The 14,091-nt window shown below is 47.1% G+C and overlaps 1 protein-coding gene across 1 annotated transcript in view; it reads left to right on the forward strand.

Annotated features, from left to right (window-relative positions):
- Smyd1 (SET and MYND domain containing 1) overlaps positions 1-14,091 on the forward strand; it is a 69,064-nt gene that overhangs the window by 21,958 nt on the left and 33,015 nt on the right. Inside the window, exon 3 of the mRNA XM_036181923.1 lies at positions 12,695-12,871. Coding sequence (XP_036037816.1) covers positions 12,695-12,871 — 177 coding nt within the window. The remainder of the gene's footprint in view (positions 1-12,694; positions 12,872-14,091) is intronic.

The raw sequence follows: 14,091 nt of genomic DNA on the forward strand, positions 1-14,091 counted from the left end.
AAGTTAGCCTCAAACTCACAGAGAGTTTCATGTCTCTGCCTTCTGAGTGCTGAGGTTAAAGGTGTATGCCACCACCGCTCATCATCCCTCCCAAATGACTCTGGTTAAGAATTGAAAGCACCCAGGAGTTGTGCATATTTCTATGTGTAGGTAAAATGAAGAGGAGGACCATGAAAAAAGTTGAATACTTTTAAAGAAATTGCTGTCAGTCAGGCTGTTTTTGGAAATCAAACCAGTTATGAGCTTTCTTAGGCCCAGTGGGGACAGCTGGGCTTTTAGCTGGCGTGTAAACCTGTGGGAGAGACAGGATCAGCCCTGCCATACACAGTAGCACACGTGTGGCTTCTAATCTGGTAACAGCTGGTGAGTGGGTGGGTGGAGGCAATCAATGTTATAAATGGAAATAATTTAATAACAGGATTAGAGAAATTCTTGAGCAATTAGTTCAGAAAATGAGATAAGTGTTTACTGAATCATTAGGTTTTTCTCTTCAGTGTTTAAACTTGTTGAGAATAACTGTAATAGATTTAGAATTATGCCTTTCATTTGGCCATGCTTGAGTATAGAGGCAAGATGTGTTGACATACCACACAAACTGTTGTGAGTTATATTGCTAAACTTTACTAAATCATAGAAGTTTGCAAATAATTGACATTTTATTTTATTACCAGCTTTTAGAGAGAAGTCTAGAGCTCAGGCTGGCCTTGAACTCTGTGTTCAAGAAGGCAACTTTGAGCCACTGGTCTTCCTGCCTCTACCTCCAAATGCTGGGCTTACAGGTGTGTGCCATCATGTTCGGCCCTATTGCTTAATATTTTGAGTCAGGGTTTCACTGTGTAGCTCAGACTGTTGTGGAGCTCTAGATCCTGCTGCATTTGCCTCCCTAGTGTTTGGGGTCACAGACCAGCAATGACTGCCTTTAAAACCTGGAATAAAATGACAAATTCCTGGCAGAATGTGGTCACTTTTCCTCATTCCCTCCTGTGGGTGTGACGTGAACTTAGAATGAGGGGTGTCAGCTGGAGAGCAGAACGTGTCCAGGTGTGACTATGGGTGTGAGCACCATCTCACCCCGTGAGAGCTGTTGTGGAGCAAACACCAAGAACTGTGGTATAATTTTCTTATTTGTGTGTGTCTAGGCATCTCTCTGTGTGTGTGAATGTGGGTGCGTCCATGCCGTGATACACACGTGGGAGTCAGGTATCCCCTGACCTGGTTCTGAAGTGAACTCCTCTGCCCAGCTCTTTCCTGGTGTTTGTCAAGAGGACAGCCTTCACGCACATCTGGTCTGAGGGCTGCTTCTCTGGAAAGCACCTTCCAAAGTCAGCTACTTCTTCAGATCCTGTAGACGGAGGGGCCTGGGGACCACTGCCTTTGGCATGTGTTAGAAGAGAAGGCTTTGGGTTCATCTATATCCTGGCACATTCGGAAAGGATAGCTTTGAAGAGCAACTATTTTTAGGCACATTTTGGGAGAGAGGCCTTCGGTTTTGCCATATGTTGGTGTGTCTCAGAAGAATGGTTCTCTAATACTGCTTTCTGGTTCTCAGAATTAATTTTTAAAAAATATTCATTTTATCTTTATATGTGTGTGGATACCCACAGAGGCAAATAAATAAATAAATAAATAAAAAGGGTGCTAGATGATACCTGGCATTGTGTTTATAGGTGGTTGTGAGTCATCCAGTGATATAAGTGCTGAGAACTGAACTTGGGTCTTCTGGAAGAGCCAGCGAGTGCTCTTAAGTACTGAGCCGTCCCTCCAGACCCACTTAAAACTTTCTTGGTGTATTCCAGAGCAGTGTTGCACAGGCATGACTTTTTAAGGAGAGACTAAGAGCAGATGGCCTCCCGCTGCAGACAGACAGGACCTTCTCTGTGGCTGCTGGCCCTTTCTCCATCATTTCCCTTTCTCTTCATGACGGATGTTCGCCCTTTGGAATTTCGTTGTTTCTTTTGGCTTCTTTGATTTTATTTTCTTCTGTTCTCCCAGGAGCTGTTGTGAGGTTTGTTTCTCTTGCTCCAGCTTTTCTTTCCCTGAACTGTTCTAGTGCACGAGGTCCTGGCTTCCAGGGACTGCTGAAGCACACCCTTCCAGATGAGGGGAGGTGTGTGGTGGAGCGTCCGTCCGTTGAACTTGGTCTTTCTGCATTGTCTTGCTGTAGAGCCTTCCTGGAATTGCTCTGACCTCCGCAAGCGGCCTTTGCCCCTGGACTGCTGTAAGGCTGCTGTGTGGAGAACCCTAAGGCTGGGGAGACGCTCCCTCTGGCTCCTGGCGTCTCTCTTCTGTTCTGGGCAGCATCTCTTCTGAAGCTGCCACTGACATCATCTTTAGTGGCGGTGTGGGAACTCCTAGGAGGCACTGTTAATGAGTTTTTCTGAACTGCTATTTATCTGCTTAGTGTCACTCTTCTGGCTTGTGGAAGTTGGTGTTTTAATAAAAGTGATGCTAAAAATAAATAGTCAGGGATGTGGGGGTGGCTCAGTGGATTCAATGCTTGCTGCATGTACATGAGGACCCGAGTCTGAACCCCCAGCACACAAAGGATGGGGCAGTCATTTGTCTCCTTCAGGGAGTGGAGACAGGAGCATCCCCAGTGCTTGCTGACCATCCAGTCTACATGAAACAGTGAGTTCCAAGTGCACTGAGAAATGTCTCAAAAAGTAAGGTGGAGAACAATAGAGGAAGACACTGGATGTTAAACTCTGTCTTTCCATGCAACACACACACACACACACACACACACACACACACACACACACACACACTGCACAATGCTGGCCATGGTAACACCCACCTATAATTCCAGTATTTGGGATGTTGAGGCAGGAGGGTCACACATTTGAGACCAACCTTGGCTTCATAAGGAACAACAAACAAACAAACAAACAAACAAACAGGGCAAGACTAACAAAGCCAGACAAACAGACTGTCCTTATGTTTGAACAAGGACGCTATACTGCCTAATTTGTGCCTAGGTATATAACAGTTATTACAAACCTGGGCCCAGAAATGCCTCAATGATTGATATAGACCACAGAAAGACTGCATCAGGCCGCCACATGTGCTCACCTACTCTGATGGTTTCATTTTGCAAATATGCCTGCAGTGACTCCCCTTGGCCTAAAGGATAAGGAGGCAGCCCTCAGAGTGGCCGCCCCCAGCCTCTGCAGTTTGGTCATCTCTCAACATCATTTCCCAGAACGGGGCATCCTCTGAGCTCCCCTTCCACCAGGTGCCCCCTGTTCCCAAGCCTTTGACTTCCATCAATACCTCTTCGCAGAAGACCTTGACCTCTCTGGGTACAAACTCAGTCCACCTTTAGACAGTTAGAACAATGCCTCTTTACCGTCTTGTGGATTGAGTTTCTGGATGCCTTGCCTCCCTCCCCCTGGGGGAAATAAAGTCTCCCTTCCTTGATTCTTATTACAATTCACCTCCATCTTCATACATATTTATGTGCCAGCTCATCCTGGGGTCTGCTAGGAACAACATCTACGTGTTGTTTATCTTTAATAACCCCTGTGATGATTTGAATGAGATGTCCCCCTTATTAGCGGACATTTAATTTGGTCCCAGTTGGGGATGCTGTTTGAAGATGCTTAGGAAGCATGGCCTTGCCGGAGGAAGTATGTCACTTGAGGAAGACTTTGAGAGCTTGAAGACTTGCCCCATTTGGAGTTCACTTGTGGTTCTAAATGTGAGCTCTCAGCTGCTGCTCCAGTCACCATGCCTGCCTACTGCCATGCTTCCCACTGTGGTGGGGATGGGCACTTATTGTTCTGGAATGGGCTTTCTGTGTGCTAGACAAGTATCTACCAATTGAGCTACATCTCCAACACCCAGGCTGAGATTTTAAGCATTTTGGAGACACAAAAGCCCTGTTGGCTCCAGGGTATTTTTGCAGGGGTGTTCATCCACCATGCAGACATCTTGTCTGCATCTATCTGTTCTGGCTCGTTATTCCCAGACAAGGAACTTCACATAGCTGCCATTCTTGACTCTGACAGATGACAGACCCCAGACAGGGCTGCAGAGTGAGGAGTGACTGGAGACATTCCTCCAGGGCAGAGAGTACTCCAGGCCTCTATCAAAGAGGTGCCTGCCCTGTATTCTGGGAGCAGTGGCCGGGAGCAGGGGTTTATGAGACCGATATCCCTGTGAAGACAGTGATCACTGGCTCTCTTAAGAGCATATGAGAAAGAGAGTTGCAGGGCTGGGGAGGTGGCTCAGCAGTTAAGAACTCTAGCTGCTCTTTCATAGGCTCTGGGTTTAATTCCTGGCGCCGGCATGGTAGCTTACAACAGTCTGTACAACTCTAGCTCTGGGGGGTCTGACACCCTTTTCTGACCCCTGTGAGTACCATACACATACCTGGTACACAGACACACATGCAGGCAAACATATAAATATACAAAAAGTTAGGACGAATGGCTAGAAGTATCACTTTGAAAACTGTGAAGTTTGGTGAAAATGGGAATTACTACCTCCCGTGAACAGAAGTTAGGGATGGAGACGAGCCTCGCTGAAGGTCACCCACTGGAGTAAGTGCTCTTTCTCCTGGACTCCAAAAGGAATGTGGGAACCTGGTGTCTTTTGGACACTCTCCATCACTGGGGGATAAGGTAGCGGTGGTGGTATTTCTGTCAGGGAAGTGTCCTTGTTCCCAAATAGAGGTTCCCCTACCCAGCTGTCTTCCTTTCCCATGGCTGCCTGCGAATGTGAGGGCCCTGGAGGAGAGAGAACTTGAATTCCCTGGCCCAGTCTTGTCTTGGGACATGGGATGGGCAGAGTGGGATGATGTGTGTAGAACTTGTGCCCAGAGCATGTATGTATGTGTATATATATGAATCACATATATGGTATGTTGTAGCAAATGTAACATTAACTTTTCATCATCATACAAAAATCCATACAAATCCAAAATGTTTTGGAGCCTTATTGTTGCTTCTCTAGTCTAATGCTTTATGCCATGTGGTCATCTTAAGCTGGTGAACTCACAAGGCATGTACTCTCTCTCCCTCTCTTTTTTTCCCCCTGGAGCTGAGGACCGAACCCAGGGCCTTGTGCTTGACTAGACAAGCACTCTACCACTGAGCTAAATCCCCAACCCTAGGCGTGCACTCTTTAACCGTAGTAAAGTTGGCTGCCAGTCATGCTGCTGCTTATATCTTGATGATGGAGGAGACCCAGACGTTTGCTATTTAAGACATGTTTCCCTCAGTAGATCTATTTCTTAAATAAGCGTTGAATCGAAGTTACATATACAATATATTCTAAACCAGAGTTGAGTCACATATGTAGTATGTTGTAGCAAATTTAAATTCCTATGTGTTGTAGGTTTTAACTACAAGCCATTTGCTGTAAGTTTCTAGCCAAATTTTGTTACAGGTTTTACAGATTCTTTTAGCCACACCCAGTGAATTTACAAATCCCAAGATAAAGACACAATAGTCTTAAAAGATTTCTTGAGAGCAAAGGATGGAGAAATCATAGAGATCAAAGTTTGAGAGTGGAGAGTTGTAGAGCCTTAGAGATAAGAGACTTTGGGGTCATTTGTTTGTGTGGTGGCAGAAGTTGTTACAGTCTGCAAGAATTTGGAACTTGAATGCGCCATCTTTGGCCATCAAGCTATATTAAGGTCAAACCATTTTCAGTAAGACAGTGAAGTGAGGCTTTAAGAAAATCTCTGATCCCCCTCCTCACCTCACCCCCATTCTCCCCTGCTCATCAACACCTGAGGCAGGTGGGAGAGCTGGTCCTGAGGTCAGAAGGGCAGGACAGCTGCCTCTACCTGCCACAAGCTGCAACACTCTGGAGAGCAGGCTCTGCACCCCTAGGCAACACAGCAGAGCCAATCCTGCTGGTGGAGGTGGGGGTGAACCGGCTCCGAAACTGTGGGCATGAGAGATCTGTCTCCATTACTCATCTGTCATGTGGCAGCATGGGCGGGAGAGACATGTGTCCCCATCCCCATCAAAGCCTGAGGCAGGTGGGAGAGCTGGCCCTGAGGTCCTAAGAGCAGGAGAGCTGGCCCTGGCCCCTCATCTGCTGCAGCACTCGGGAGAGAGGCCCCCACGCCACACCTGGGCAACACAGTAGAGCTGGCCTTGAAGATGTAGATGCAGAAAATCTGCCCTTGAGGACATGAAAGCCAGAGAACTCTCCCTGACCCTTGCTCACTGATGCAAAGGGTGAACTGGCCAAGGCAATGCAGAAGAGCTCACCCTAGCGGTGAGGACAAGGGAGAGCCGGCAGGCTGACCAAACCCTACAACTACCCAGGCCCAGAACCAGGGCTATGGGTTGGCTCACCCCAATATCCACCCCATGTGTGGTCTGCTGGATCCATAGACCCAAAGCTGCAGGATTTCCACAACACAGGGCAACAACAGGATATCCAAGAAGAGTCCCAGCGAGGGCCCAGTGTCGATAGTGTAGCAGAAACCAGAGGTCTCGAACCAGACCAATGACTCTTTGCAATGAACACTTGCAAGTAAAGGTATATGGACAAAAGGGTTTACTGCGTGACTCACTATGACACACTACAGCCCCCCCCTTTTCTTCTTTTTTCTCTTAAATCTTATCTGGGGGTAGAGGTGCTGCAAGGGCAGAGGGCGGATACACAGGGATGGGAAATGAATCCAGATGCATGATGTGAAAGACACAAAGAATAAATAAAATAATAAGATAAAAGAATAAATAAAAAGTTTTAAAAAGATACTTTAAACATTAAAAAAAAAATCTCTGTGTTCAAGAAAGGAATTGAGTCCAAGGAGAAAATGAGGAAAAGTCACAAAAAACCCCAAAACAACAACAATAACAAAACCAAAAACCAAAAAACTCTGCTATAGGTAGAGTTAAGCAGCTAAGAGACAGAGTGGCCTAAGGGACCAGGAGGAACAAACTGGAACTCCACCCACGGGAGCCACCAGGGGTAGAGAATCCACGCACTAGCAGGCAGCTCCTAGAGGGAGGCAAGGAACTTGCAATGTACAGACCAAAATGAACAAAAAGAGATTGAGCAGGTAGCCCCATGGGGTGAGGGTGGGGGGCAAGGAAAAGACAGAAGAAGACCCAAGAGCCTGTGGAGAAGCTGTGGAATTTAGTAGGCAGCCTCAGAAGAGGTGAGGAAGTACCAGGAAGGAGCGGAGGCGGTAAGTGCCATGGTAACAAGAATTTCAATCCCGGGCATCCCCAAGTGGACTGAGAGACTTGTTAGAGAGAGATCTCTAAGAAAGGCATCCCTTTCCATGTGATCAGGGTTTAGTAGGGCAAGAGGAAGCTTCCTGGTACACCAGTGTGGCTCTCATAGCAACAAAACAAAACAAAACAGGGGGCTCAGTAGCACCCAGCAGAAGGGGAAAGACATGTGGTTAGAGCAGGTAGAGGAGGAAACACCTGGGAGGAGTAAGCGTCTTAGGAAGTAGAATTGCCTGCATGGTGGGGCCCTGAGGGGCATAGCAAGGAGATGCCCGTGTGATGGGTACCCTAAAAGGATGTAGAAGGGAGATGCCCACCTGGTGGGCAGCCCCAAAGGGCATAGTAGAGGACACTTACTGAATAGGTGGGGAGAGGTGGATGGATAGTTAAGGTGGAGGGGAGACGCGTTGAAGAAGCTGACTGTAGAATCAAATTTGGTGGTGGCCAAACCCAGCAGAAGCAAATGATCCACACATACCTTGGGAGAGTCAAGTCAGCAGCTTGGTTCAGAGCAGCAGAGTTCCTTGGGGAGGGAACTTACCTAAGCCATTCCCATGGTTTTGGCAGCAGATGAAGGAGGAAGAGAGAAGAAAGAAAGAAAGAAAGAAAGAAAGAAAAAGAAAAGAAAGAGAGGGAGGGAAGGAAGGAGGAAGGAAGGAAGGAAAGGGAAAGGGAAGGGAAGGGAAGGAAAGGAAAGGGAAGGAAAGGGAAGGAAAGGAAAGGGAAGGAAAGGGAAGGGAAGGAAAGGGAAGGGAAGGGAAGGGAAGGGAAAGGGAAGGGAAGGAAAAAGGACGTGACTGCTCCTAGGTATGGCAGAGAAGAAAGCTTATTATGGATAAAAATAGAGTGTAGGCAGAGGCTGGGACATCTAGGAGAGTCCGGAGTGGTCACGACTGGGCCACGTGGGGAGAGGGGGAGAGAAAGGAGAGGGAGAAAGGGAGAGGGTGAGAGGGGAACCATGTGCAGCAGCCTGGAGGTCAAAGGTACAAAAAGAGTGGGTAACCAGAATGTCTGCATTATTTACAAAAGAACCTCACGGGGAAGGGCAGCCCGGCCCCTGGACTGGAGAGTTCAGGGTAGAGGGTGGGGTATGCCAGCCACACTCTGTAACAGGTAGGGACTGAGGGATGCTGGGAGAATCTGGAAGTCAGGTCCTGTTTGAAACTTAACAATGTCCTGGTTTCATTTCTGCTGCTGTGATCAAATGCCTTGGCAAAAACAGCATGGGGGAGGAAGGGCTTAAAAATTACATCATTTCAGGAAAACCAAGGCAGAAACTCAATCCCATCACAGTCAAGTGCAAAGAGAGAGTAAGCACATCTTTGCTTTCAGCTAGCTGGCTTCTCTTTTATAGTGTTCGGAACCCACCCCTCCACCCCCATTAAGGAATGATATCATACACAATGGTTACGTCTCCTTACATCAATTAATTATCAAGATGTCCTCCACAGACACCCCCACAGGCCAGCCTGATCCAGTCAATTCCTCACTGAGACCCACTTCCAGGTGATTCTGCATTGCTTCCGGTGGACAGTTCAAACTAACCAGCACAGTGAGGAAATACTCTTGAGCTGGTGGGGATCTTGATTCACAGCTTAGTGAGTGACTGCAAATGCTCCCCAGTTTCTCAGCCATGGGTGAGAATCTCAGGGATCTACCTACAGTTTTTTCCTGGTCAAAGTCACTCTGAAGACATTTGGGTCACACAGCTGGAACTTACTTCTAGGGATATAATATAGTGACAGTTTGTGGTAAGCAGATTGTTTTGTAATTGTGCTCTATTCAAAGAGTATTAAGTCAGTTCATGGGCACCTAGAGGCAATGCCAGTTAAGGCGCATTCCTTCCGTCTGTGTCAGCCTGGGAAACCTTGTCCCAGTAAGCCTCAGGTTGTGTGGACCAGAGAAATGCAGGACAGAGCAGGACATCTGGTTCATCCTTGGTACAGGCAACAAGTACAGAAGTCAAAAGCACTTTGTAGTTAGAATAGGATGATCAGAGCTTCAAGGTCATGGGCTGGAGAGATGGCTCAGAGGTTAAGAGCACTGACTGCTCTTCCAGAGGTCCTGAGTTCAATTGCCAGCAACTACATGGTGGCTCACAACCATCTGTAACGAGATCTGGTGCCCTCTTCTGGCCTGCAGTCATACATGCTGTATATATAATGAATGAATGAATGAACAAATAAATAAATAAATAAATAAATCTTTAAAAAAAATTCAAGGTCACTCATGTAGTCAATTGGAGGTTAGCCTGGGCTATGTGAGACCCTGTCAAAATACAAAACAGGAGGTGGAGAGATGGCTCAGCAGTTGAGAGTGTGTACTACATTTGCAGAGGACCTAAGTTCAGTTTCTAGTACCCACATCAGAAGTTCACAAATGCCTGCAACTCTAGCTCCAAATGATCTGATGTCATGCTACCTGAATTCTAGTGCACATACTCAAACAGAGGCACACACACACACACACACACACACACACACACACACACACACACACAATTTCTCAAAAAGCAAAGGTAAGAAATGAGCAGCCCTTGTAACAATGAGAAAATGGGGCTGTAATACTTCTGATTTCCAGCGGAGCATTACAGGTTTGGTTTGCTTTTGCTTTTGACAAGGTCTCACTCACCGGAGGTATGGAGTTCAGAGGACTGGCAGCCAGAGTGGGTACCGGAGGTATGGAGTTCAGAGGACTGGCAGCCAGAGTGGGTACTCCTCTTTTATCAAGTGGGACCGAGGAATTGAACTCAGCCATCAAGCTTATGTGGTGATATATTGTGTACCCCAATAAAGCTCACCTGGGGATCAGAGGACAGAGCCAGCCACTAAATTAGACATAGAGGTCAGGCAGTGGTGACACGCACCTTTAATCCTAGGAAGTAATATAGCAGGATGCAGAAAGGTGTATAAGGAGTGAAGAAAAAGGAACTCGCTCTCTTGAGGCTGAGGATTTTGTAGAGGTAAGCTGGTGGCTGGCTGTTCTGCTTCTCTGATCTTCCAGCTTTCACCCCAATATCTGGCTCTGGTTTTTTATTATAAGACCTTTTAAGATTCGTGTTACAGACTTAGTAGCAAGTGCCTTCATCAGCTGAGTCACCTCATCAACCCTTAAATGTTATTAAAAAAATTAAAGCATGTGTACTGCTATCGAGTTGTGCCCACAGCCCCTAGTATTTAACATCTGAAGCACAGGAACTGATGAGAACTGTGTTCCATAATTTTTTGTTTAGTACAAAATGTAGGTAAAAATTTTAATGTATGCGATACAAATATGTGTATATGAATAAAAATGTGAGGAGATGCTGTTAGAATGTTCTAAAATATCAATTTGGAAATGAGCTACCAGAGCAGTCCTAGGGGGCCCCTGAGCAGATAGATGTGGACTTATGAGTGACGGGCGGCATGGTTGTGCCTACGTCTAACCGGTACCTCTTCGGATCCTTTCCTGGTCTATTCCTTTTCCTTCCTGGCTTAAGTTTGTATTCTGAGCAGGAGGCGGGCACTTGTCCCTCTTCTTTCCCAGCCTAGGTCAGGCTCTCAGACTCGTGCATGACTCCAAGTTCAGAATACCAGTATGAAAGATGACCAGACAGTTCAAAATGACAGGGTGGAATGCCACACTGAAAGCTGCTGGAATAAATGTGAACTTCCTCTTCCAGTTAGACAACCGAGGGCCCTGCGTGGCCCTCTGGCAGGGAGACATGCTGGCTATCTTTTTTTTTTTTTAAAGATTTATTTATTTATTATGTATACAGAAGAGGGCGCCAGATCTCATTACAGATGGTTGTGAGCCACCATGTGGGTGCTGGGAATTGAGCTCAGGACCTCTGGAAGAGCAGTTGGTGCTCTTAACTCTGAGCCATCTCTCCAGCCCCCTGTCTTAATGCAGTGGTGGTCAGAGCCTATCATGGGGGTGGACTGGATGCTTTGTGAGATGGATGTGAGCCTTCAGGGGGCGCAGCAGAGTTCTAGACCTGGCTGTCTCCCAAAGGGCCCACATGGTGAAGGCTTGGATCCAGCCTGTGGCACTGCTGGGAGCAGCGGATCCTTTGGGAGGTGGGGCTTGATGGGAGGAAGCAAAGTCAGTCAGAAGTGTGCCTGTGAAGGGGGTGCTGAGATCCTGGCCACTGTTCTCTGTTTGCTGCCCAGCTGCCAGAAGGTGAGTGACTTCCTCTGCCAGGCACTCCTGTCATGATTTAGTGTCTTGACACAGACCTAAAAGGAAGGGGCCAGTTGACCATGGACAAGAACCCCGAAGCCATGAGTTAAAACTTGTCCTCTTTGTAAGCCTTTCTTCTTTTAAAGTAGATTATTTGGGGGCATTTTAAAATTATGTGTGTGTGTGTGTGTGTGTGTGTGTGTGTGTGTGTGTGTGTACATATGTGTTCGAGCATGCCATGATGTGCATATGGAGGTCAGGGGACAGCTTGAAGGAATTCTTTCCTTCTACTTTGTGAGTCCTGAAGATTGAACTCATGTTATCAGGCTTGGTGGCAAACACTTTTATCCACTGAGCCCATGTCTGCAGCTTATTATTATTATTAATACTGTGCTAGGGATTGAGCCCAGGACCTTGCCTGTGCTGAGCTGGCTACAGCCGAACTGCAATAGCCCACTCCAAATGCATACATGGAGAGTAGCTCTACTGTGAGGTCTTGATTAACCCTTCCTCCTGAAGGCCCCACCTCCAAACACACAGTCTAGTTGTCTCCACTGTCTTAATACTTCTACAAGGGAATTACAGCTCACACATTTAGACTGTGCCTGAACTGTAGCAGAGCACATGGAAAGGGCACATTACTGGCAGATGGGAGACCTGGGTTAGTTCTGGCTCAGAATATGGCCTTTATCATTTTGACTTTAGACTTCCACTTTTCAAAATGAAGTTCTCATTCCAAATGTGTCTTCTAGATGGAATTAGTTCTTGAGCAGATGATTTTAACGGTGGACCAATGTGAATCTGTTTTCTTTCTCATTTTTGTTGTTGAGGCTGGCTTCAAACTCTCCACTCCTCATCTCTGTCTTCCCAGTGCTGAGATTTTAGCTGTGCCATCCAGCCAGGCTAGATCTTTCCTTTATGGCTTACCTAGTTTGTGGTAATGTGTTATTTGCAACAAAATATGGGCAAAGGCATCCCCCTCTTTTAGAAAATGATTTTTAAAATTTTTTTAAAATTATGTGAATGTGTATAGATCAGGCTGGCCTCGAATTCATGATCCGACTGCCTTTGCCTCCTTCAGCAAATTCTACTGGCCATGCGCCACCACAACTGGTGTGAATGTGTGTTTGTGCATGTGAAAGTGGGTGACCTCTGAAGCCAGAGGCAGCAGATCCTCTGGAGCTGGTGTTACGGGTGGTAATGAACCACCGGCATAAATGCGGGGACCTAACTTGGCTCCTATGCAAGAGCAGTATTTGCTCTTAACTGCTGAGCCGTCTGTCCGGCCCGAGCGCTTCTCCTTGACTTCATTCTCCCCTCTCCACTTGCAGCCTCGTTAACTTTGTGTGCCACACCTGCTTCAAGAGGCAGGAGAAACTCCACCGCTGCGGGCAGTGCAAGTTCGCCCATTACTGCGACCGCACGTGTCAGAAGGATGCTTGGCTGAACCACAAGAACGAGTGTTCCGCCATCAAGAGATACGGGAAAGTGCCCAATGAGAACATCAGGTCAGAGCTGGTCCCCAAGGCAGGGCATGGGTGGGACTTCCAAATGTCAGGCTGGGATGGCAGAGGTGACAGCATTCCCAGCCCTCAGGTGCCAGGCTGAGTGTGTATGTCTCAGGTCCTTTATTTCACTGTCTCCTGTAGGTCTCAGAGGGACACTGGGTGTCTTATAGCAGTGATTCCAAATTGTAGCTCCTGGAGAGGCCCACAGGCCCCCGCATAGTTCCTCACTATTTAATTAAAAAAAAAAAAACAAAACAACTGATCTTCCAAACTTTGAAATTTAGACAATTACATGTTGTGAAAAATCAGGGTTTCTGATTTCTCTGGAGAACAAGAATAAGAATGAAGCTCTGAGGAGACGCATTGCAGCTTGACAGCACGAGTCTCTTTTAAGATGTGATTTCTAACTCACTGAGCTCACCATACAGTGGTCTTCTTGCAGCCCAGGCACTCGAGTTGATGATGCAGACCTCCACATGGAACCATTGCTAGGAATCTCAGGACCCAGCACGAGAGTTCCAGCTGAGAGCTCCCAAGTGCTGGTAGCTCTTCTGGAAGGTGTAGGTGCTGGGATATGGGCAGGCGTATAGGAAGTCGGACTGACCTAGGAGCAAAGGGGGTGAGGATACTGATAATTAAAAGCATTTGCAAGGCATACGGGATATGACAATCAAGAATGGAGTCATCTCCTGGGAACTTTTAGGAATCTACAGGATGAAATTCCGTCAGCCCCGCCAGCCTCCTTGTTCTATATACTGGAGTCATATTCTTCAAGACCCTGAATGACTTCATTTCCCAACCTCTTTCCTCTGCACAGCTCCCACTGACCACATCTGTTATTGACTTGACATCTGTCCCCCCTTGCTCTCTCTTCTTGGGACCATATCCCCGGGATTTAGACGCTACTGACCTTTCCCAAACTTTATCCTGAACATTGTTCTCTCCTATGCTGCCTGGGCTCTGTGTAGAAACCTTTTGATTCCCAGGTACCTGGAGAACCTAGAAGGGCACATTTCTAAGACTAATTCTGACCCAACAGAAAGAAATAGGGCCTGCACTGTGCCAGGCAAGAGGAGAAATCTCTCTCTGCAGGAGCATGTCTGCCTGGACCACCAACACCCAGGCAGCAGGTGACAGTGTGACACTAAGGGTCTAACAGTCAACAAAGAAGCCCTTGGGGGTGAGGTATACCCCTCCGTGTTAGACTCAAAGGTCATTAG

This window comes from Onychomys torridus, chromosome 3 (assembly GCF_903995425.1).
Source record: "Onychomys torridus chromosome 3, mOncTor1.1, whole genome shotgun sequence".
Classification (NCBI taxonomy): domain Eukaryota; kingdom Metazoa; phylum Chordata; class Mammalia; order Rodentia; family Cricetidae; genus Onychomys; species Onychomys torridus.